This window comes from Podarcis pityusensis (assembly GCF_964106645.2).
Source record: "Podarcis pityusensis genome assembly, chromosome: 9".
NCBI classification, from domain to species: Eukaryota; Metazoa; Chordata; class Lepidosauria; order Squamata; family Lacertidae; genus Podarcis; species Podarcis pityusensis.
This window is the reverse complement of record NC_138034.1, coordinates 73,484,017-73,506,373: the sequence shown is the minus strand read 5'-3', so window position 1 is coordinate 73,506,373 and position 22,357 is coordinate 73,484,017. Positions and strand designations below refer to the sequence as shown.

General features: G+C 47.7%; 3 protein-coding genes across 8 annotated transcripts in view; 1 reads left to right on the top strand and 2 right to left on the bottom strand.

Moving 5' to 3' along the window:
- The window catches only part of LOC308485279 (PC-esterase domain-containing protein 1B-like), a 37,736-nt gene extending 33,479 nt beyond the window's left edge, over positions 1-4,257 (top strand). For all 6 annotated transcript variants that reach the window (XM_081020931.1, XM_081020933.1, XM_081020930.1 and 3 more), the window contains exons 7-8: positions 922-1,326; positions 2,267-4,257. In XM_081020931.1, the coding sequence (XP_080877057.1) occupies positions 922-1,326; positions 2,267-2,469 (608 nt within the window). In that variant the 3' untranslated portion in view covers positions 2,470-4,257. The remainder of the gene's footprint in view (positions 1-921; positions 1,327-2,266) is intronic.
- A 4,646-nt stretch (positions 4,258-8,903) lies between these two features.
- LOC308485391 (N-acetyltransferase family 8 member 3-like) lies at positions 8,904-14,051 on the bottom strand. Its single transcript, XM_081021257.1, has 2 exons — positions 13,805-14,051; positions 8,904-10,132 (listed from the first exon to the last, which is right to left on the bottom strand). The coding sequence occupies exon 2, from the start codon at positions 10,106-10,108 to the stop codon at positions 9,437-9,439; it is 672 nt and encodes a 223-aa protein (XP_080877383.1). The 5' UTR covers positions 10,109-10,132; positions 13,805-14,051; the 3' UTR covers positions 8,904-9,436.
- Positions 14,052-16,619: 2,568 nt separating this feature from the next.
- Positions 16,620-20,278, bottom strand: LOC308485395 (putative N-acetyltransferase camello). Its single transcript, XM_081021263.1, has 2 exons — positions 20,179-20,278; positions 16,620-18,253 (listed from the first exon to the last, which is right to left on the bottom strand). Exon 2 carries the CDS (start codon positions 18,197-18,199, stop codon positions 17,534-17,536), a length of 666 nt encoding a protein of 221 aa, XP_080877389.1. The 5' UTR covers positions 18,200-18,253; positions 20,179-20,278; the 3' UTR covers positions 16,620-17,533.
- Positions 20,279-22,357: the final 2,079 nt, after the last annotated feature.

Sequence of the window (22,357 nt, the reverse complement as noted above, 5' to 3'; positions counted from 1 at the left end):
TCTCCCTTGCGTCCTGAGTTCGAGTGTCTTCAAAGCCCATGACACCTTTGGTAAAGGCTGTTCTCCAACTGGAGCGCTCGCAGGCCAGTGTTTCCCAGTTGTTGGTGAATTAGTATTTTCCACACAACAACACGAAAGATATCAAAAGATATCAAAAGATAACAATACACAACACACAAAAATCAAATCTGGTTTATACTAGATTTGCCTTGAGACAGTTTAAACCTCTTTTGTTGACCACCAGCATTACGCTTTGCATTTTTTAGTTCAGAATAGAGTAGTTGCTTTGGAAGATGATAATCAGGCATCCGCACAACATGACCAGTCCAACGAAATTGATGTTGAAGAATCATTGCTTCAACGCTGGTGATCTTTGCTTCTTCCGGTACACTGGCATTAGTTTGCCTGTCTTCCAAAGTGATGTGCAAATTTTTTTGGACAAACCAAATTTTTTTGGAATCTTTCGAGGAGTATACTCACTAACAGGAGTATACTCACTAACTACTCACTAGCAGAGTAGTTAATATGCAAAATTGTGTGTGTGGATTTGGAAGTTCTCTTGGAAAAATGCAGCTGCCCCACCAGGGACTCATGAGAGTTGCTTTTGGGGGGTTGTGTGTGAGTGGGTGACCAGGAAGTCATCCTTTGTGCCCCTTGGGATAATGGCTCTAGAATCCTAGAATTGTAGCATTGGAAGGGACCACTTGGGTCATCTAGACCAACCCCGTGCAACGCAGGAGTCCTTTACCCAACGTGGGGCTTAGAACCCATGACCTTGAGATTAAGAGAGAAGGAGGGCAAAAAGAGAGGGGCTGCCCCAATCCCACAGAGCCTGCTGTTGGTGTTGAGCTTCTTGCAAAGAACAACAGGTGTAATTTCCCCCTCCCCACCTCCCCAGAATAATGGCCTCTCACTTTGCAGGGATTGGTTGGAACGGGACTGCAACACATCAGCCAGCTTCCCCTCAGCTGCCCTCCACACCCCAGTTGTTCCGTGACTTCTTCTCGGCTGGTGACGCTCCTATTAGGCAGCTCCTTGTGGACAGAGAAGCCCCTGACAGCTATGGTGCTCCCTATGGCAACAGACCTGTGGCTGGATTCGAATACAATCCCCAGGACCCCTCGCCCCACCATGGCCGGCTCCTTCCTACCCACCCGCCGTTTGAACACCACAGCAATCCGTACGACGACGGGCCAGGGGGCAGATTGGACTGTCACGACTATCCACCCGACGATGGACAGCTCACTCCTGACCCCCAGTTCAGTGACCATTGGAATGGTTCCTTCAGCCACAGGGGTGGGATTTGGAATGGTCCCTTTTTCCCAGGTATGTCCCTGCAAACCACCGTTGTCCCTCTGAGATACGTTTAGGAGCCCACTGTTGGGATGCATCCAAGGAAACGGGGGCAATTTGCAAGCCCCCAGCTGGCTTCAGCCCACCAGCTGGTAAGCTGGGCGATCTCCAGTCCTTGGCTCAGCATGAAACAGCGACCCACAGCTTCAGTAGCCTTCAGAAGCTGGAGCACGCTCTACTCAGCTGAGTAAATAACACTGCGCAAACAGAAGTGGCAGGAGATGGCTGTGAGAGCATATTTACCCGCACCCTCACAAGCACCCGCTGTTTACCTTCCCGCCAGTGTGGTACCTATTTATCTACTTGCACTTTGACGTGCTTTCAAACTGCTAGGTTGGCAGGAGCTGGGACCAAACAATGGGAGCTCACCCCATCGCGGGGATTTGAACCGCCGACCTACTGATTGGCAAGCCCTAGGCTCAGTGGTTTACACCACAGCGCCACCCGCGTCCCATAAAAATACAGTTGGCATCCCATAAATATAAGAGGAGGGGTTTCAGCAGATAAAGCAACTTAGACTGAGTTTTAGCACACATGAAAAGCCTAAAACAAATCCTTATTTCCTGATGTATAGCCTTTGGACTATACTGTAACTTAAATAGAAAATTATCTTTAGAAAGATTTCCCCTACAAAGCATTTTATTATTTTTTTAAAAATCCGATTTAAATCAAAAAAATCCTTTTTAAAACACACACAAAACCATTGATTTTTATCCACCCTGCCTAGAACAGAGAGTGGTAACCAGTTCAGCTGCTGAAAGTGGTACATACATTTCGTAAGTCCCCAGAGGGCTTCATCCTAAGCTCACACATGATGTCTCAGTTGTGCCGCTGATTCTGGGTTTTCCTGCTGCTTTTACTTCCTGTGCCCGCTCTGCTTCCCCACTCTGACCCCTTTCTCGCTTTCCTCCAGAAACCCACCCCGACGGCTTCCCTATTCCCACAACGGCCGGGCGTTCCAGGCGAAGGCGGCGCCCCGAGTTCATACAGTACCGCCCCCACGAGCAACGCGAAGGAGCCCACCCCTACGCCAGGCCGTGGCGGGGGCGCGGCAGAAACTCTTGGCGTCGCCCCCAAAGGTCAAGATACGTCTGGAGACGCCCCTCTCGCTCTTAGCAGGGGCTCCGACAGCCTTGAATGTTCTTCTCTTGCAGGCAGCAGCCCAACTTGTCAGGACTGGGGATGGGGTTTTTTTGGGGGGGGGGAGTTGCCTGTGGGTGTCAAGGGCTTCTGTGCACATAGTGGAAGGACTCGTCGCTTGATCTCCAGCCTGCTATTGAACACCCTTTGGTCACATGCTCGCAAGTGGGGGTCAGACCGTCTTTCTGAACCCGGGGTTGCCCCCCACCCAGTCCGGACGCTTCCAGTTTTTCACCTCGACCGCCCGTCCCGTGGAAGAAGGGTGTCTTCGCAAGCGGCTCTGAATAGCAAGCTCGGTAGTCCAATCTCAGACACGCACCAGGCATTCAAAGTGCATTCTGCCCACGTTTTAAAGCTCCCCCCTCCAAAAGACCCATGGGAACTGTAGTTCCCCCGCTCACAGACCTACAGGGCCCTTAACTACAGTTCCCAGAATGCTTTGGGGGTACAGCCATGTGCTTCAAAGGTGTGTTGGGGATCTGCCCCTAGTCGTGGGATGAGCTGCAGGTGATCTGTTGATATCGGTACAAACCGCCCGGGTTGTTTTAGCCAGGATTTTTATATTCGCCATTAAATTCATTCCGTCCCGCCCAGGGCGGTAGCGAATCTGGGTGGAAACTCTTCTTTCCCAAAGCCCCCTGCTATTTCCCTGCCGTGCAAGGTGGGACAGACTGCCTTTGAAGCAGTGGGGAGTGGGAACTGAATGTGGCCCTCTGCATGTTCTTCTCAGGCCCTCTGGACTTTCCCCAGGGAGTTGAGGTCCGGCTGTGCTCCCATCCATCTTTGAGAATGTGGCTGTTTATGGGCGTTTTCATTCAGCAAGCACAGGAAGCCCATTTTCACATTCACCCATAGGGTGGGTGGGTAGGCAGACACTGTGTTTGGGAGGGCAAAATGTGCCACCTCTTTGCATTTTCCAACCTGCGACACACCTGCCCAGGTGAGCCCTGCTTGTGGATCCACAAAGGAAGGACTGTTACTAGAAGTATCTTCATTTCCCCTCCCAGTACAGTTGACTCCGCTTCTTCCTCTACATGGGAACATGACTTTATACAGAAACTAGTCTTTTGCACTAGGGTCTCGGGAGCATGGTCTAGTGGGCAGGTCTCCTGCATAAGCCCCACTAAGATAGACTGAAACTATGCAAGAACTCGCTCCAGAGACCTCCCCATGGGGGTCAGGCAAGCTGCCCAAAATGACTCCAAAGGAGAGAGCTTTTTCAGTCTGAATGTATAATGTTTTTTAAAAGCCTCAAGGTGAGGCAGTGTGTGTTTGTCTATGGCAGGGGTCTGCAACCCGCGGCCCCGGAGCCGCATGTGGCTCTTTTACACCTTTGCCGCGGCTCCGGGGCGGATACTAGCGAGGGGAGGAGGCGCATTGTGCGCCCCGACACTCCCCACTGTGGCGGGCGCTGTACTGGCTGTGACGTCGCATGGGGGCGGTGCGTGCGTTTGTCACGCACCGTCCCGACGTCACCTTCCCGCCCGCTGTCAGATCGCGGCTCCGGAGATATATTTGTTTTAAATGTCGCAATGGTTTTGCGGCTCCCAGTTTTTTTTTCTTCGGAAACGGGTCCAAGTGGCTCTTTTTGTCTTAAAGGCTGCAGACCCCTGGTCTATGGGGAATCCTTATCTCCTAACCCAGCTGGGGTCTGTTGGAGCAAAATGCATTACCTAAAAAGAACACGTTTTGGAGGAGAAAAAGGTGTTTCACGAAGGCAGCATTTTTCTCTCTGAAAGGAAATAATAAAAGTGTGGTTGGTAATCGTCTTTTTGTCTTTCTGTTTAGAGGAGGGCTGCTTGTCCTTGCAGTGAAAATGTCCCCATTTTACAGATGGAGAACTGAGAGTGGTGTGAAACAAGTTCATGGGAGAAGAGGGACTCAAAAGCCGAGAGTTAAAGTGCCTTTGGGGTGGGGGTTGTTATTACATTTTTTTAATGCATCTCACCTTTTTTGCGAGACGGTTCGCACAAATTGAAACGACACAGATGAACCGCAAAAAGCCAAGAACATATAAAAAAGACAGTCACGGAACCGAGAAATTGTACAAAACAAATGAAATACCATGAAAATCCCTGAAATGAGGAGTAATCGACTAGAAATATTATCTTATGAAAATAAACTAAATAATAAAAAGCAAAAAGTTTAAGGAAAAATTAGAAAAACCTAAAATTGTACAAAGTCTTAATGGGATGCCGGGTTCAAACCTCGTTTCACTGAACTATTCAGTTTCCTCAGAAGGAAATAGAAAAATCATAAACCTTAAATGACCAAAATTTTAAAAAAGGGGGTAAAACTCCCAAAATTTCTGAAGTATTATAATCCTAGCTCAACCTAGGTGAAGCCAAGCGCAGTAATAAAGGATTAAGGACTCAAAGGTACAGTTTCTAATACTGAATTTACAAAAAAGGTTTGAAAACCTAAATGGCAAGTTTTTGACAAAGCCCAATTTAAAGGAAGCAAAGCACAGTAATAAGGAGTTGAGGACTCAGCTCTGAAAATTCTAGTGTTGCGCACAAATTCAAAGAAAGGAATACAAGATAAGCTGTTTTAGATTTTAAACAAACTCAAGAACAGAGTTGAAACATTCCCATGGTCTAGGTTACCGCTGATGTTAAAGACTGATACTGGGTGTTTCCAATCACAGGTTTATATACTATAGGGTGAATTTTTTTTTTTAAGGGACAGGCCATCTTATTCAAACAATGGGCGGGATTGTTAGGGTTTGTAAAAATAGTCGAATTAAAACAATGTAAAATACAGATCTCTTAAAAGTGCGGATAACCCCCTCCTATTAATAGCCCTTTCATTTAAAAAGACCAGTCAGTTCCCCAAAACTTGTTGGAACAAGAAAGTCTCCACTTGCCAGTGGAAGGACAATATGGAGGGAGCCAGTCTAGCTTCTTTAGGGAGAAAGTTTTCAAGTTTGGGAGCCACCACTGAGAAGGCCCTCTCCTGCGTCCCCACCATTGCATTTGCTTAGGGGAGAGTGAAAGGGTGGAGCAAAAAGTGGGTGGCGCATAGACACGCCTGTTCACACAAGCACCCGCCCTCTTGCCCCCCATCTTTCATCTATCTTCCACCCAATCTCCAGGCTAGTGGGCGTTGTGAGCCACACCGGAGGAAGTGGAGTCCCTGCATGGAGTTGAATTGCCAGCGTGGGACCTGAAGGCTATTTTCCACACGGTAGCTCAAGCCTGGGGCCCCCTGCACTGCCCCCCATTCAAGGAAAACCAGACATTATGGAGAAGGGAGTCCATTCCAGAGCATGGCCAGGGAAGGACCCCTGCGCCTTAACATTGGCTTACTCCCAGAAGGTCCCAGGTAAAATCCCTGGCAGCGTCGCCAGCTAAAAATGATCTTGTAGCAGGCTGCATGAGGTATCCGCTTTTGGAAGTGTGCCAACCCCAAAATGCCAGCTTTACAATGGGCCGCTGGCTGGGTCCTGCCTCAGACCAGGCTGCCCCATCAAATTGTTCAGAGAGCCAGACAGGTGGTCTGCATTTGGGTTTAACTCATCTGGTTCCCCCCCCCCTCTGTTCAAAATCTCCTTCCAAGAATCCTACACTGGAGGCCCCCAGACACTCACGGGCAAGCAGTACTCCCAGGAATTTGTGGCCTGCGTATTTCAGTTTTCTAAAAATCGATATGAAGAAAGAATAGAGGAGAAAAACAGAAAGCAGGTGGGGAGTTTAGAGAGGGTGGGAACTTACCAGCCAGGTTAAAAATACTGTAAGCATCAACACCCCACCTTAATTGGAACATACACATTGGTGTAAAGCAGGGGTAGGCAACCTAAGGCCCGGGGGCAGGATGCGGCCCAATTGCCTTCTCAATCCGGCTTGCGGACAGTCTGGGAATCAGTGTGTTTTTACATGAGTAGAAGGTGCCCTTTTATTTAAAATGCACCTCTGGGTTATTTGTGGGGCATAGGAATTTGTTCATTCCCCCCACCCCCCAATATAGTCTGGCCCACCACATGCTCTGAGGGACGGTGGACCGGCCTCCTGCTGAAAAAGGTTGCTGACCCCTGGTGTAAAGCATCCAAGTTGGTATCCACATGAGATTGCATTTATAAGAAACATGTTCAAACGAGATTCCTGCATTGTAGGGGGTTGGACTAGATGACCCTCAGGGTCCCTTCCAACTCTACAAGCCCTTTGTGGCTTAGGGGGCCCTCGTATCTACAGGACCGCCTCTCCTGGTATGCCCTGCAGAGGACCTTAAGGTCCATGAATAACCATAGTTTAGAGGTCCCAGGCCCTAAGGAAGCCAGACTATCCTCCACCAGGGCCAGGGCCTTTTCAGTGATGGCTCCGACCTGGTGGAATGCTCTGTCCCATGAGACCAGGGCCCTTTAGGATTTAACTTCCTTCCACAGAGCCTGTAAGACAGAGCTATTCTGCCTGGCCTTTAATTTGAAATCAGCCTGATCTTTTATTCCCCTTCCTTCCCTCCCCCTCCCCTTTTTATGAAGATTACCCGCTCTGGGATCCCACAGCTAATTCTCCCCTGGTCTCCTCGCTGGCCCAAATAGGACTAACCCTGGTGATCATCTAATGTTTATTGGATGGATTTCCCTCCTAAATTGATTATGAATTCTGAATTTATTGTTATTCACATTTTATGCTGTTTTTGTTGCATCAATTAAGTGTTTTAAATTTGTTGTTAGCTGCCGTGAGCCCAGTTTTCTGAACTGGGAAGGGCGGCGTATAAATAAAAATTTATTATTATTATTATTAGGAAGGGGAGCAAGGTATTCTGACCATTGCACAGCCGGTGGGGTGTTTCTCCTTCCAGGCTTAAGGTCTCTTAGCAACCTCAAGGTCTTGCAAAACCCACTTTGGTTGTGGAATTCATGACCTGTGATGAAGATGATAACTTTCGTTTTGCTCTTCCTGCAGGCCTGCAGCTCAGGCTAATGGGTGGCTTAACTGGGAAGAGAAGAACAGAAGGATCTCTGAGGAGGTTTTAACTTAACTGCTAGCTGAGAAGAGAATCCAGCTCCGGTTAAGTGAGGCCAAGCAGCTTCTATAAGCGCCAGCCTTGACTCTGAAAAAAGCAAACTGAGCAATTGGGAGTTAATACTTTATTAGCAAAAACGGGATCTGCGTAGGAGTGTCAGACCTAATGAGCGCAGCAACTCATCTCCAAGAAGTCTTGCTCCCATGAAGCAATTGCTGAGACTGAAGGGCCCCACCATAGCTGTCAACTTTTTCCTTTTCTTGCGAGGAATCCTATTCGGAATAAGGGAATTTCCCTTTTAAAAAAAGAAAACATTGACAGCTATGGGCCCCACCTCCCCACGGCTGCCTGTTTCTTCTTCTCCAGGGTATTTTCCAAGCAAACCACATTGCCCACTTCTCAACCCTTTTCATACCTCTCCTAGGAGACCAGTGGGGAGGGGAGCTGGTCTCAGAAGGAGGGGGAGACACCTGTGGCTCTGCCCCATCTCTGTCTCTTGGCCTCCCTCCTCCCCTGGCCTGCTTCAGCTTCTGCCACTGAGTCTGGTCTTCTCTCTGCCACAGAGTCTCCCCGCTCACTAAGCCCTGTTGCCTCCTCAGCTTCCGACACCACCTCTTCCCCCATCTTCTCCCTCTGACCACTTACGGTCTTCCCATTGCCAATCCCTGGGCTCTGAGCCCTCTTCCCTTGGGGTTTTTCCAGCTGGTTCCTCCCACTATTCCTGTGTGTCCAACCAGTCCATGAAATATGTCAGTTTGAGTCTAATATCTACATGATGCCTAGGGAACAAATTGCGCCTTAATATCAGCAAGACAAAGGAGATGGTGTTGGACTTTCGGAGGAAGAGAGGAGAACTAGCCGCACTGTACATCAGGGAGGGCTGTGTGGAGAGTGTCTCTTCCTTTAAATTCCTAGGAGTTTATCTCAGTGAAGACCTTACTTGGAAAATCAATACAACCCAGGTGGTTAAGAAAGCCCAACAGAGGCTCCATCTCCTCAGAGTATTGCGGAAGAACGATGTTAATCAACATTTGATGATCTCCTTCTACCGGTCCACAATAGAAAGTGTCCTTTCATACTGCATCACGGTGTGGTACGCTGGTTTGACATCAACGGATAGGAAGTGCCTACAGAGTGTGGTGAATACAGCACAAGATATTATGGGCTGTCCCGTGAATCCGCTGGATGAAATAGTGGAAGAACGTTGCTCAGGAGAGTGAGGAAAATTCTCAGCCATGATTCACACCCTGGCCGGCACTTTCTTGATCTCCTGCCCTCAGGCAGAAGATATAGAAGCATGATTAGTCGCACCAACAGGGTAAAGAACAGCTTCTATCCTGGGCTGTTAGGCTGCTGAAGGAAAAGATAACAACAGGGCAACTGACTTTTGGGTTTGGTGGGTGTGCGTTAGTAAACGAGGGGAATTAAGACTTAAGAGAGCTGAGTGGGAGGTACTCGTGTAATCTCACTGTATACAAGTTGTACAAGTGACAATAAAGTATTTCATTTCATTTCCCCACTCATCAGTTCCCAGCATTTCCAGTTTGCACATTCCTTCATTTATTGTGAAAATCCTCTTGAAAATTCACTAACATCCTGTTGTGAACCTCTCCCTAATATACACATTTTTGGCAAAGCAAAATCGGAAGGCATTTCTGTACGGTTTTCTTCAGTGCTATTATTCTTGAAAAAGAGGTGCCAGAACTCACCATGAACTCTTGTTCTTTTGTAATGGAAATGACATCCACCTGAAATGTGCTGGAGCTGAGTTCTGGTGAGTTCCAGCTGAGAAAAATCCCCGGTTATTTTCGCTAACAGTTGCTAGTATGTGCATCTCTGGCAAATCAGTGCACGTTAGGTAGGCTCACTTTTAAGGCTCATCGGATCAACTTTCTTTCTCCCTCCTCCCTAGCTGGCACCTGTCTGCAAACAGGCCACAATCTCTTCCTTCCTTCCTCTGGTCCCCAGGTTGCCGGTGTCAGTGAGATCCTCCGATCTCGTAGCGGTAGATGTAGATGTAGAACCGCAGCAGCTTACAGAGGGTATTGGGGCATATCTCTTTGACTTTGCGGAAGCCCATGCCCTCGTACGTCCGATGGGCCGCCACCTGCGCCATGGAGGTGCCCAGAACCACCTCCTTGTACCCGTGTTCCTGGGCGAAGAGGAGAACCGTCCTGGTGAGAGCCTTGCCAAGCCCGTGGCCCCGGTGCGCCTTTGCCACAGACATGCGCTTCAGCTCCAGTGCCCTGCCACGCAGGGATGGGTTTTCTGGGTGGGTGGCGGCGACGATGCCCGCCACTTCGCCTCCGGCCTCTGCCACCCAGAAGCTGCAGTCTTTGGGCACCAGGTAGGTCTGGCGGATGTCCTTCATGTCCGTGGCAAGGGCCTCGTGCACATAGTCCGCCCAGAGGCGCTTTGTGAAAATCCAGCCCACGGCCAACAGGGCAGCCATGGCACCGAGGGAAAGGAGAAGGGAAGAGGTGCCCAGGTAGGTTGCGAGGAGCACGCCCAGGAGCAACAGGTGGGTCTGGGGGGAAGAGAGAACATGCCGGAAACCTGCAGGAGCATGTTCGTTGATCCCCTGGGAGAATATCGTGCGGGCGGCTTCGTAGTCCCGATCTTCATACCTGCGAATGTGGTACTCGCCCATCTTGAATTTGCCTTCCTCGTCTCCCTGGAAAACAGAACAAATGGCTTGTCAGATTTCCTGGGGTGGGACTAATTGCTCCTTTCAAGCGGATAGGGGGAGCCTCTAAATTGGCAGTCCCTCTTGGGGGCAGTGGGACTACTGTAATTCACTCTCCGCGGGGCTGCCCTTGAAGCTGTCCCAGAAACTCCAGCAGGTGCAGAATGCTGCAGCAAGGCTCCTCACGGGGTCTCTGCCATGGGAGCATATTCACCCAGTGCTTTTCCAGCTGCACTGGCTCCCGGTGGAGTACAGGGTCAGGTTTAAGGTGCTGGTTTTGACCTTTAAAGCCCTTCATGGCCTAGGACCCTCATACCTACAGGACTGCCTCTCCCGGTCTGCCCCAAGGAGGACCTTACGGTCCATAAATAGCAACACCCTAGAGGTCCCGGGCCCTAAGGAAATCAGATTAGCCTCAACCAGAGGCAGGGCCTTTTCAACACTGGCCCCGGCCTGGTGGAACGCTCTGTCTCATGAGACCAGGGCCCTGCAGGATCTGATTTCTTTCTGTAGGGCCTGTAAGACAGAGTTGTTCCACCTGGCTTTTGGATTGGAATCAACTTGATCCCCTCCCCCTCTTTCCTTTCTCCTTCTGTGATGGAACTCCTATTTGGGGACTTCCCTGGCTTTTTTCTGGCCCACATAGGACCAGTCTGGATAGTTGGCCTTGGTGAAGATTTGACGTTTTCATCCCCAAAATTTGTTTGATTTGAGTTTCTACTGAAATGAGGCTGCATTTTAATGTTGTACTAAATCTTGTTTTAAGTTGTATTTTAATCAATTGTTTCTATACCTGGTGTTAGCCGCCCTGGTCTTGGCTGGGGAGGGCGGGGTATAAATAAATATTATTATTATTATTATTATTATTATTATTATTATTATTATTGTTATTATTATTATTACCACCTAGGGGGGCAGAAAGAGACAAGGGGGACGTTGGAGGCATAAATTACTTTTTCCAATTGTATTTTATTAAGTTTCAACATTTTTAGCACAAACGGTCATAACATAATTTCATCTTTTATTTTTGTCGACTTCCCACGCATTTTCCCAGAGCTGTTGTTTCTCCCCTTCGGCTGCACCCTATTTTCGATCTACCGAATCATAACCACAATTTTATAATCTAATTACTTCTGTTGCTCATAGCTCAAATCCTGCTCACGAGTTCATTGTACTATTATAATTCTTCAAAATAGTCTGAAAAAGCAACCAATTCTTCCATAAAACACTCATCATTAGATTCTCTTAATTTTGCTGTAAATTTTGCCAGTTCTACATATCTTATTTATCCATTTTAGTTGGAACTTCTTTGTTCCATTTCTGCAAGTATAAATTCCTAGCTGCTATTCTTACATACATAAATAACTTCAACATTTTTATTTTGATGGGGGTGGGATTTCTGCCTCTATAATCCCTAACAGAAATGCTTTGGGCCGTTTTGATAAACTCATTTTAAACATCTTTTTTATCTTGTCATGTATCATGGAGGCATAAATGACTATCAGACTTTGAAAAGCTGGCATCCCTGGATCAAGTTCACCAGTTTTGTTGAACTAATTAAACTAATGAGCTTCAATTGGATTTTGAACAAAGGAAGGGTTGCCATATTTCAAAGAGTGAAAAAATCCGGACACAAGAGTTGTTGAGCTATTTTTTTTTTTTGCCCAAAGTTTTAAATGAACTTCAAAAAATTGGCAGCAAATACGACACTGCAGACATGGGTTGCCATACATCCAGATTTCCCCGGACATTTAACTGATTTCTGCCCAGACACTGCTTTCGACTGCAGTATTCTGTGTATGTCCGGGAAATTCTGGATGTATCACAACCCTAACACAGGTGCAATTAGCTGTGACAACTTTGAACTTTATTGGGTTATTCTCTTAGTGTGCTGTGCAAGCCGCTATTCAGAATAATGCTTTTGACAGGGTCGGGTGGGAGGCCACTGGGGGTGGGTTTTAGTATTCCCAAATACATTGAGAAGCACTGCTCTAAAGCCAGATATCTAAAAACAGCACACTCCTCCATCATCACCCAAAACAGACAGATACCAATAGGACAGTCTATTCTGGGAGTGGGTAGACTTTTGGGGGCTTGGGACGACCAAGACCCATGGCAAACTCTTGAGTGGAGGGCAAGTTCATGTCAAAGTAGCCCAAGTGATGAGCAAAACTGGGTAGGGCAATAACTCCAGTTCTTAAAGTTGCTTTGCTAAAGACCTTCCAATCACCTCCAGTATTTTCAATCCCTTAAAAGAAAAAGGGGGGGGGGAGAGGACACACACATTTTGGGTGGTGTCACAAAACTCATTTTTTACGGATACATTTTGGTGAGGGGGGGACCGCTAAAAAGTTTTTGGTGGGGTAGCAGTCGGAGCCTGACCCCCCTCCCTAAAAGCAAACTATTAATTTTAAAATAGATGATGGTGATTATTTGAAATGGAAACAAACTGGCGGTGCTTTGAGAGCGGTCAACAAGAAACCTTTTGACACAGCCCAGAAGGAGACCCAGAGGAGCAGTTGGTTAAATATTAAACTTTATTTACTGGCAGGGGGGGAGGTACCCAAAGTAATCTGTTGGTGGTATGCAAGACAAGAAACTAAGATGGGTAGGGAGGACACCCTTCCCCCCCCCTTCATCCCCATCAAGGTCAGATTACTCTTGCATTCCATTGCAGCTACAAGACTTTGCTCCCTACGCTCCCCCCCCCCCATTTGCCAGGATTAGGCTGGGCGGCTTTGAGTCTTCTTGTGGTTGGTTTATTGCTGGGTCATTTGCAATTCCAGAAGCTTTACCCCTTTTGTGCAGTGGAGGCCAGGCTGTGTTGCAGCCAAGTTTCTCTCGCTTGGGATGCCACAGGCATGAAACAAGGGACCCTAAGCATGCAAAGCGCGTCTCTGGTCACTGTATTGCATTTATATCTCGCCTTTTTATTAGGAGACTCGGGATTTGAACCTGAGGCCGCCTTAGGGTTTCCTACTCCTCCTACGGGCATCTGGTTGGCCACGTGGGATGCTGGCCCATAGCTGTCAACTTTCAGATTTAAAAATAAGGGACCAGCAGCCTTGAAAATAGAGGGACCCGAGTGGCGCTGTGGGTTAAACCACAGAGCCTAGGATTTGCCGATCAGAAGGTCAGCGGTTCGAATCCCCGCGATGGGGTGAGCTCCCATTCCTCGGTCCCTGCTCCTGCCAACCTAGCAGTTTGAAAGCACACCAGTGCAAGTAGATAAATAGGTACCGCTCTGGCGGGAAGGTAATCGGCGTTTCCGTGCGCTGCTCTGGTTCGCCAGAAGTGGCTTAGTCCTGCTGGCCACATGACCCGGAAGCTGTACGCCGGCTCCCTCGGCCAGGAAAGCGAGATGAGCGCCGCAACCCCAGAGTCGGCCACAACTGGACCTAATGGTCAGGGGTCCCTTTACCTTTACACTCGAAAATAAGGGATCAGTAGCCTCACTTGTCCCTACGGGACAGTCTACGGGATATCTAACAATCCAGGATAGCAGCGGGAAGCGGCGGGAAATGGCGCTGGAATAAGGGAATTTCCCGCAAAAAAGGGAAGGTTGACAGCTATGTGCTGGCCTGGTCCAGCAGTCTTTGCTTATGTGGAACACTCTCAGCCCTGATACCTCCAGTGCACACCTCTCTCTCTCTCTCTTACCTGCTGCCAGGTGTGTGAGCAGTCCTGATCGCAGGACCTCCAATCCGCCTTCTCCCTTCTCCCTTAACCTGCCTGCAGCTTGGTTTTGCAAGCTGGGCAGCTGCCAGTGAGCGATTCTCCTCCTCTTCCTCCTCCTCTGGGAGCAGCCAACCAGAAAGCAGGCTGCACGCAAGCTCAAAGCAGAGATCCAGCCTTCTCCTCCAGGCAAGCAGGGATCCTTCCCCGCACATCAGCCCCTGCAGGGTGCTCTGATGCCAGATCCCACCCACTGCACACATCACAGCAGACGCGTCATCAAGAGGATGTGGAAGTCCCTCCCTTGAAGCTTTTAAGGAGGAAAAAGCCCATCTGGGTGCCTTCGTTTGCTCAAAGCTCACAGAGGTCTGCACTGATGGTCTGTCTGTTTGCTACCTGGCCAAGCTCAAGGTGTTACAACTGTTGCAGGAATTTATGTATAGGTTGGGGGTGGGAGGGTGTTTGCCCCTCCAGCAGATATCATGCACATGAAGCCCACTACAAAATCAGCACAATCACTTTTGTGATTTGTCCCCACAAAACAATTCATCACAGTTTCTTCCTATCTACTCAAAGGGCCTTTGCTGCACAATACCAAATGTAAAAATTCACTGATCAATGTCTCTATGTACTGGCTCACAGGGAAAACTTCAGAAATTCATATAGACCTGTGAGCTCAGCTACTCAGCAGCCCCTCTGCCTGAGGGATAATCCCTGGCATCCTGATACCTGAGTGCCAGACAGGTAGCCATTCCAGAAATAACAAACCCAGATGAAGACAAAAGGGTGTGATTAACTTGGCTGGGAAACAGGGAAATGTAAATATCTCTTTTGTTACACTTGATGGGTGTTTGGTGGAGGGCAAGGGGAACCATGGGGCAGGGTCCAGGATGCTCAGATTACTTCCACCAGACCTCCCCTTTCATGATGTAACCGTGATGTATTAGTGATGTAGTTTGGGGGGGGTGTAACATGGGGATTAGCAGCTAATAAAAGTTTGGGGACTCTTTTGTTCAGGGCTTCCATCTTGTTCCACCTGGTGGCAGGTGGGAGTCCTGTCACTGTTAGTTCTGTTGGTGCAAAATGTAAGTGTATAGAAAGGAGAATTCCTGGCTGGCAAGAACAAGGTTTGGCGGAAGTATTCGCTGGTGAGAGAAGCGAGGCAGAGATTTAGAATCACAAAACATACAGCAAAATGTGGAAATATAGGCTCTTAGATCTTTAAAATACAGGTGGCGACCATTTTACTTGCGTCCGATTGATGCACATCTCTCTCTCTCTCTCTCTTACACACACACACACACACACACACACACACACAGCCTTCCCCTTGCCCTGAAACACAGTTATGACAGGAAGGCACTTGGCTCAGTGGTGGAACATCTGCATTTCATGCAAAAGGTCCCGGTGTCATCTCTAGGTAGGGCTAGGCAAGGCTCCTTTCTGAAATAATGAAGAACCCCTGCCAGTCAGTGTAGACTGTATTGAGATAAAGGGACCACATAGTAGAGGGATCAAGCTTGTTTTCTCCTGCTCTGGAGGGTAAGACTTGGACCAACGGCTTCAAGAAACCAAGAGATTCCGACTAAACATAAGGAAGAACATTCTAACAGCAAGAGCTGCTTGACAGTAGAATGGACTCCCTCTCCTTCCTTGGTTTTTAAGCAGAGGTTGGCTGGCCATCTGCAGTGGATGCTTTAGTTGAGATTCCTGCACTGCAGGGGGTTGGTCTAGATGACCCTTGGGGTCCCCTCCAACTCTACAGTTCTTGTTTCTTGCTCTTTTTCTAGAGCAACCACAAGGCTAACAGAAGTGTCTTGCTTTTTCGAGAATTCACTGCGCTCTACATGGGGCTACCTTTGAAGGCGACTACAACTAATCCAGAATGTGGCAGCTAGACTGGCGACTGGGAGCACCCGCAGGAACTATATAACACCAGTCCTAAAAGAACTACATTGGCTCCTAGTGTGTTTCCGAGCACAAACTGAAGTGTTGATGCTGACCTTTAAAGCCCTAAATGGCTTTGGCCATGTATACCTAAAAGAGCATCTCCACCCCAATCGTCCAGCCTGGACACTGAGATCCAGCTCCAAGGGCCTTCTGGTGGTTCCCTCTTTGCAAGAGATGAGGTTGCAGGGAACCAGGCAAAGGGCCTTGTCATTAGTTGCACCTGCCGTGTGGAACACCCTCTCTGCAGATGTGAAACAGATAAACAGCTATGTGATTTTTAGAAGACATCTGAAGGCAGCCCTGTTCAGAGAAGTTTTTAGTGCGTAATGTTGTACAGTGCTACCTTGGTTCTCAAATGCCTTGGTACTCAAACAACTTGGAACCCAAACACTGCAAACCCAGTAGTAAGTGTTCCGGTTTGCAAGCCTTTTTTGGAAGCCAAACGTGCTCAGTTTTGAGTGTTACACTTCTGATCTGAGTGCCACACTTCCGTTCTGTGTGTTACAGTAACCCTGACCCTAACCCTAGCGTTTTTGCTATTTATTTTGCATTTTTCTTTTTGCCTGGAACCCGGTTTTTGTTCTCTGTGGAACCCAGTTCAGCTGCTGATTGTGTGACTGCTGTACATTGTTTATTGTTTTCATTTTATGAATCAGTAGTCTTGTTAGAGAGGTTTTGGAACGGAATGGATTAAGTTTGAGAACCAAGGTACCACTGTATTGTGCTTTTACTGTTTTTTTTGTTGGAAGCCACCCAGAGTGGCTGGGGCAACCCAGTCAGATGGGCAGCATATAAATGATAAATTACTGCTATTATTGTTTTGGCAGAAAAACTTGCGAGAACATTCCCCTGTACAAATGTATCGGAGAGATTTATTCTTGGCCCTTGATTTATAGAAACAGTAGTCATAATTTTGCGACCATAATGTAGGGAACGCAAAGAAGGAAAAGCATTATCTCCTCAGGTAGGATCACATCTCAAAGGACACACCAGAGACACAGATCTCTGCCAGACAACTGCTGGAGTTATTAAGCTAGTTCAAATGAATGTAGTTAAGAGGTTATGTTCCATCTGAAAACAGCAGCATTTGGGTTGCATTGGAGAGCACGAAGAATGAATTTCCTGCACATTTAGTCGGACGCAGAGCTCAATGTGCTGTATGCCCTGAGGAAACAAACAGAAATCTTTGCATCAAGGTGATGTGATGGAAGGGCCTCTGAGGCCTGAGCCCATCCCAGAAGGCAAAAAAGAAAAGAACAAAGGCCCTTGTGACAGCAGCAATGGTCTCTTCTGGCACTCTGGCTCTTGGGCCGGTCGCTTGCCACTTGGGCCAGCAACAGTCCTCTCAAGGAACAAGGCAAAGAGCGGCTTCTGTGCAAGTTCAGAAGTGCTGAGATGAGGCCACCAGAGAAGCCCACTTTCTCCAGCAATGAAAACTCAGTCCTGTAAAGCCACACACCCCTTCCAAACCAGGACTCCCATTTTCTTACAAGCACCTTGGAAGCAAAAAGGAAAGGATCCTTCTGGAAATATTACTAGTTACGGTTTCCTTCATTACTAGAATTCTTTGAAACTTGGCTGTCAAGTGCCCTCTGCAGCAAACTGGAAAAGTCCGAAAGGAAACACCCCTTTGCTCAGCACCAGAACAAACCACTTCCAATTCTCTTGGCACCACGTAATCAACAGCACCAAATGCCCAAGGGACAAATGGGATGAAAGACCAGACCCAGGCAGACACCACCGACCACTCCTCGGTTTCCCTCCTCAGTCCACGGAGGGGATATCATAGCGATACTTGGAAACGGTGCAGTTGGCCAACCTGCCGTAGATGGTGGGCAGGACATAGTGGTGGTACATGCGGAAGCCGACGCCCTCGTACATGGCGCGGGCCTCATGCTGCACCATGAGGGTGTTCAGCACCACAGACTGGTAGCCATGCTCTCGGGCAAAGGAGATCACTGTCCTGCAGAGGGCCTTGGCAATACCAAGGCCACGATAGTCCTTCCGAACTGACATGCGCTTCAACATGAGCTCTCCCAGGTGTTCCTCAGAGGGCCTGGCACCCACAATGGCCACCACACACTCATCTGCCTCAGCCACCCAGAAACAGGAGCCCTTGTCTCCTAGGTAAGCAGCTTTGATGTCCAGCAGGTCCTCCTGCAAGCAGTGGTCGATGTACATGGACCAGATGTAGCCTAGGAGTTGCCGGCCGACGGCCAGGAGCAGGGTGACGGCCAGGATGGGCAGCAGGAGCGATTTGGAGCTGGTCAGCAGCAAGCAGAAGGTGCAGGCCAGAAGCAGGATTAGCCAGGGCTGCTTCAGCATGTGCACGCACAGGGTGGGCACATATTCGCTCATCCCTGTGGCAAACAAGTCACGCGCCGTCTCGTAGTCCTCGGGGCGGTACTCGCGGATGTGGTAACGCGCCATGGTGCACCGGCCAGAGATGGGCACCACTGGAGGAGGCAGGCTAGTGGGAGAACACTAGAATCAACAAACAGAAAGGAAAGGTTGTTACCACACAAACACACATATGAGAGAGAGATATGTGAGTGTTGGACAAGGACCTGGAAGAGAACAGCACTGGAATCCCCACTTGGCCACAAAGCTCACTGGGTGACCCTGGGAGCTGGTTGTTGCCTCTCAGCCTAACCTACCAAACAGTCAACAATCAGTCAACAATTTATTTGTATGCCTCCTTTCCAAAGTTCAAACCTTGCTCAAGGCAGCTTACAATATAAAATGTTAGTAAAGGTAAAGGGACCCATGACCATTAGGTGCAGTCATGGCCGACTCTGGGGTTGTGGCGCGCATCTCGCCTTATTGGCCGAGGGAGCCGGCGTACAGCTTCCGGGTCATGTGGCCAGCATGACTAAGCCGCTTCTGGCGAACCAGAGCAGCGCACGGAAATGCTGTTTACCTTCCCGCTGGAGCGGTACCTATTTATCTACTTGCACTTTAACGTGCGTTTGAACTACTAGGTTGGCAGGAGCAGGGACCGAGCAACTGGAGCTCACTCTGTCGTGGGGATTCAAACCGCCAACCTTCTGATCAGCAAATACTAGGCTCTGTGGTTCAACCCACAGCGCCACCGGCATCCCTAATATAAAGCATCTAGATCAGGAGTTGTCAACCTGGTCCCTACCACGCACTTAAGGATTCTAGGTGGGCTGAAGGGGGTTCTACGGCACAAGCTGAATCTTCCTTCCATCGAGCGCTGGTGGGCGGTAAGGAAATTTTACCATCAAGTAAGATGCATTAGTGGCCGGTAGGTATAAAAAGGTTGACTACCCCTGATCTAGATAGATGAATGGTCTTAATTAAGAAGTACCTCAAGCAAGTGCCAGCATTAGGGTGTGGTCCTACTGCTGGTTTTTTGTTTTGTTTTGTTGGCACAATCATCATTAGGTTATCCATGTTAATCCTGCAGTTCCCATTTGGAATAGCAACAAATCACATGAAGCTTACAGGTGAAAGATGTGCTGATAGACACCAGCTTGGGATAGCTTTAGAAGAGGACTGGACAAACTGAGGGAGCGCATAACCCCAACACTTTTTGCATTTTTTACTTTAGTCAGCTTGCTTTTAATTAATTCGCATACCGCCCTTTACCCTTAACTCTCAGGGCAGTTCGCAACATAAAAACCCATTTTTTAAAAACACACACACCACAAAACACATAACAAGAGCAAGAACAAAAAACCCCCAATAATCCCCACTTCCCCTCCCACAAACACATTTAAAAGCAGAGCTGCGTTTGTTTGTTTTTTGTGTTGTCCATTTTTTAAAATAAAAAACCTGGTTTTAATATACACATGCATTGGCTTGCTTAAAATACTGCACATCATGCACAAGGTGTGGCTAATAACTATAATGCAATAACAAACAAACAAATAAAATAGAAATAGTGATAGTAATAATAATATTATATAATGCGATTTTGGTTTTAAAGGCAGTGTAAGGTAGTCTCTGTGGGAATATATTGTATTTAATTATTGGGTATCTGAGTTTTTAGGGGGCTAACCAGGCTGGGATAGCTGGCTTGTTGGTTTTTGAATGCCTGATGTAGATTTTTTTCAGTTTTGTTTTTCTGTATGGGACAATGACAGTAAAGATTATCGTATCGTATAATAATAATAATAATAATGGCAGCAGCCAGGAAGGCTATGCTGTGTTTCCACTTTTGGAGTCGACGAAACTCCTCTGGGAATGGGAAGAGGGGGCAGCGCTGCTGTTGCTGCTGCTCTCAGGCCCTGCCTTTTGGGGGGGGGCTCCCCATTATTTTGGGGGTCCACCTGGCCGGCCACTTCGCTTCGCTGCCTGAGGGGCTCCCTCCGCCCTGACCCTCCAGGCGGCCTCCCTCGCCCACCCCCGTCGCCATAGCAACCCCCGCGGCCCCGCCGCCTCACCTTCTCCCCCGGCAGCGACGCCCCACGCCACCCTGCGCCTGGCGATGACGTCGCTTCCGGAGACGGGCCTCCCCGCACCACGTGACCTTAGGGGGCGGGGGGAAAACACCCGACCACAGAACGGCGCAGGGAGGCGGAGGCTTATAAGGAGGGGGAAGGGGAGGAGCCTCGTCTCTCCGCGCGGTGGGCGGGCTCTCCCGACTCCGCCGCCAATCAGCGCGCAATTGGGGGGGGGGAAAGGAAGGGCTCGGCCCTCTCTATGGTGGGAACCATAGAGTTTAAGAGACCTACTGTATTATATATCTTTATATATGAAGTGTGCGTATCTCTATCTATATAGATATGAACTATAAATATATCTGGAAGTATACATACAAATACCTATGAGGATTTTTTAATGTATATATAATATATGTATATTGTGTGTTTATGAATATATATATATATATATATATATGAATATATTGTTTAGTCGTATCCGACTCTTCATTACCCCAAGGACCAGAGCACACCAGAGCACGAAATATCTGGTCCACCCCATGGACCAGAGCATGAAATATATATATATATATATATATATATATATATGAAATATATAAATGCACATATAGATTTGTCTGAAATGAGCTATAAATCTATATAGAAATATATATATATATGTAATATGTATATGTGTGTGTATATGTGATATAAATAACTGAAATATATAGATTCAGATATATAGTTCGTGTGTGTGTGTGTGTGTGTATATATATATATATATATATATATATATATATAAACACACATACATACACACAATATATGTTTGTGTGTGTGTGTGTATAAATATATATATATATATATATATATATATATATATATTACAGGATTGAAAGCAAGCTGAACATGCAGCACATATCTCTCTCTCTGTGTGTGTGAATGAAGTGTGTTTGTGTGCACACAAAATCTATTTAAGTGCCTTGGCAGGAAAGCCATGACTCCAGAGTAGACCTATAGAACCTAGTGGACTTTGAGCCACAGCTGAAGGGGAACAGTTAGGGTTCCCCCCAAAAAACCCTAAAAACTGTTTGTGAATTCCCCCCCAGCCAGGCCTCGCCTTAAGCATTTTAAAACTGCATTTTCCTCTAAGACAAAAAGCATTAGCTAAGCATTCCGCCGCTTGCTGTAACTAAAAAAGATTGCAACAAGGTAGAGAACAGAGCCCATTGTCTTCTCAGGCCTTTCTCAGAGCCTTTGGCCTTGCTAAAGAACCACACTGCAACTTGCTTTCTGTCCGGGAACCATGCCAAAGCACAAGAATGAAACAACGGGAACACTCTGAAAACCCTCTCACCCCTTTCCTGGGAAAAGTCCAAAAATGGTCCTAAGACAGCTTTCTGTTCATGCTCAGAGGAACTCATGGGCAGGACTCGTGAAGAAGGGGGAGGGAACTGGAAGGGGATATAAAAACTATGTGCAATGGCTGTGAACTTCGTGCTTGTTTGTGACTTATCACACTTGCTCCTCTGCCCACCCGGGTCAAAACTCTTTCTCTGGATTTAACCCCTTGGTGTCGTTTGGCTCCTTTTGTCTCTGCTCGGGTGCAACATTTTTCCTACCCATGGTTTAAAGGGCCTAGAAAGGCTACACAGCCATGGCGAGCTCGGTGTCCCATTCATCTCAACATTCATCTGCTTCAAGAAGGAGGAAGGTTTTACTCAGGTGTTGATTTAGCAGGGCATATAGTGGGATGAAGAGCTCCCTCTTTCGCCTCCCTCAGCTCCCTCACCTGTCACCCTTAAATCCTTTCTTGTGAGGCCAAAACACCATCTTCTTCTACAACAGCAGCAAGAATACTTATTGCAAAGTATTGGAAGACACAAGATTTACCCACCCGGGAAGAATGGCAGATGAAGCTGATGGACTACATGGAACTGGCGGAAATGACTGGCAGAATCCGAGACCAGGGAGAAGAGTTGGTGGAAGAAGATTGGAAAAAATTTAAAGACTATTTACAGAAACACTGTAAAATTAATGAATGCTAGAAGGATGCTGGAATGAAGTTATATGGCTTTAGCAGAAATGTTATAAAGAATTAAGTAAAAATAGACTCTTAATAGGCTAAAGGGGAAAAAATAAGGTCAGATTGTGTTAAGATAAATTATGGGACAAAAACTGAGAAAGATGGAAATGATTT

Bases quoted from the DNA above. Each gene is read 5' to 3' on its own strand.
- LOC308485391 (XM_081021257.1), bottom strand. From the start codon at position 10,108: ATGGGCGAGTACCACATTCGCAGGTATGAAGATCGGGACTACGAAGCC.
- LOC308485395 (XM_081021263.1), bottom strand. From the start codon at position 18,199: ATGGCGCGTTACCACATCCGCGAGTACCGCCCCGAGGACTACGAGACG.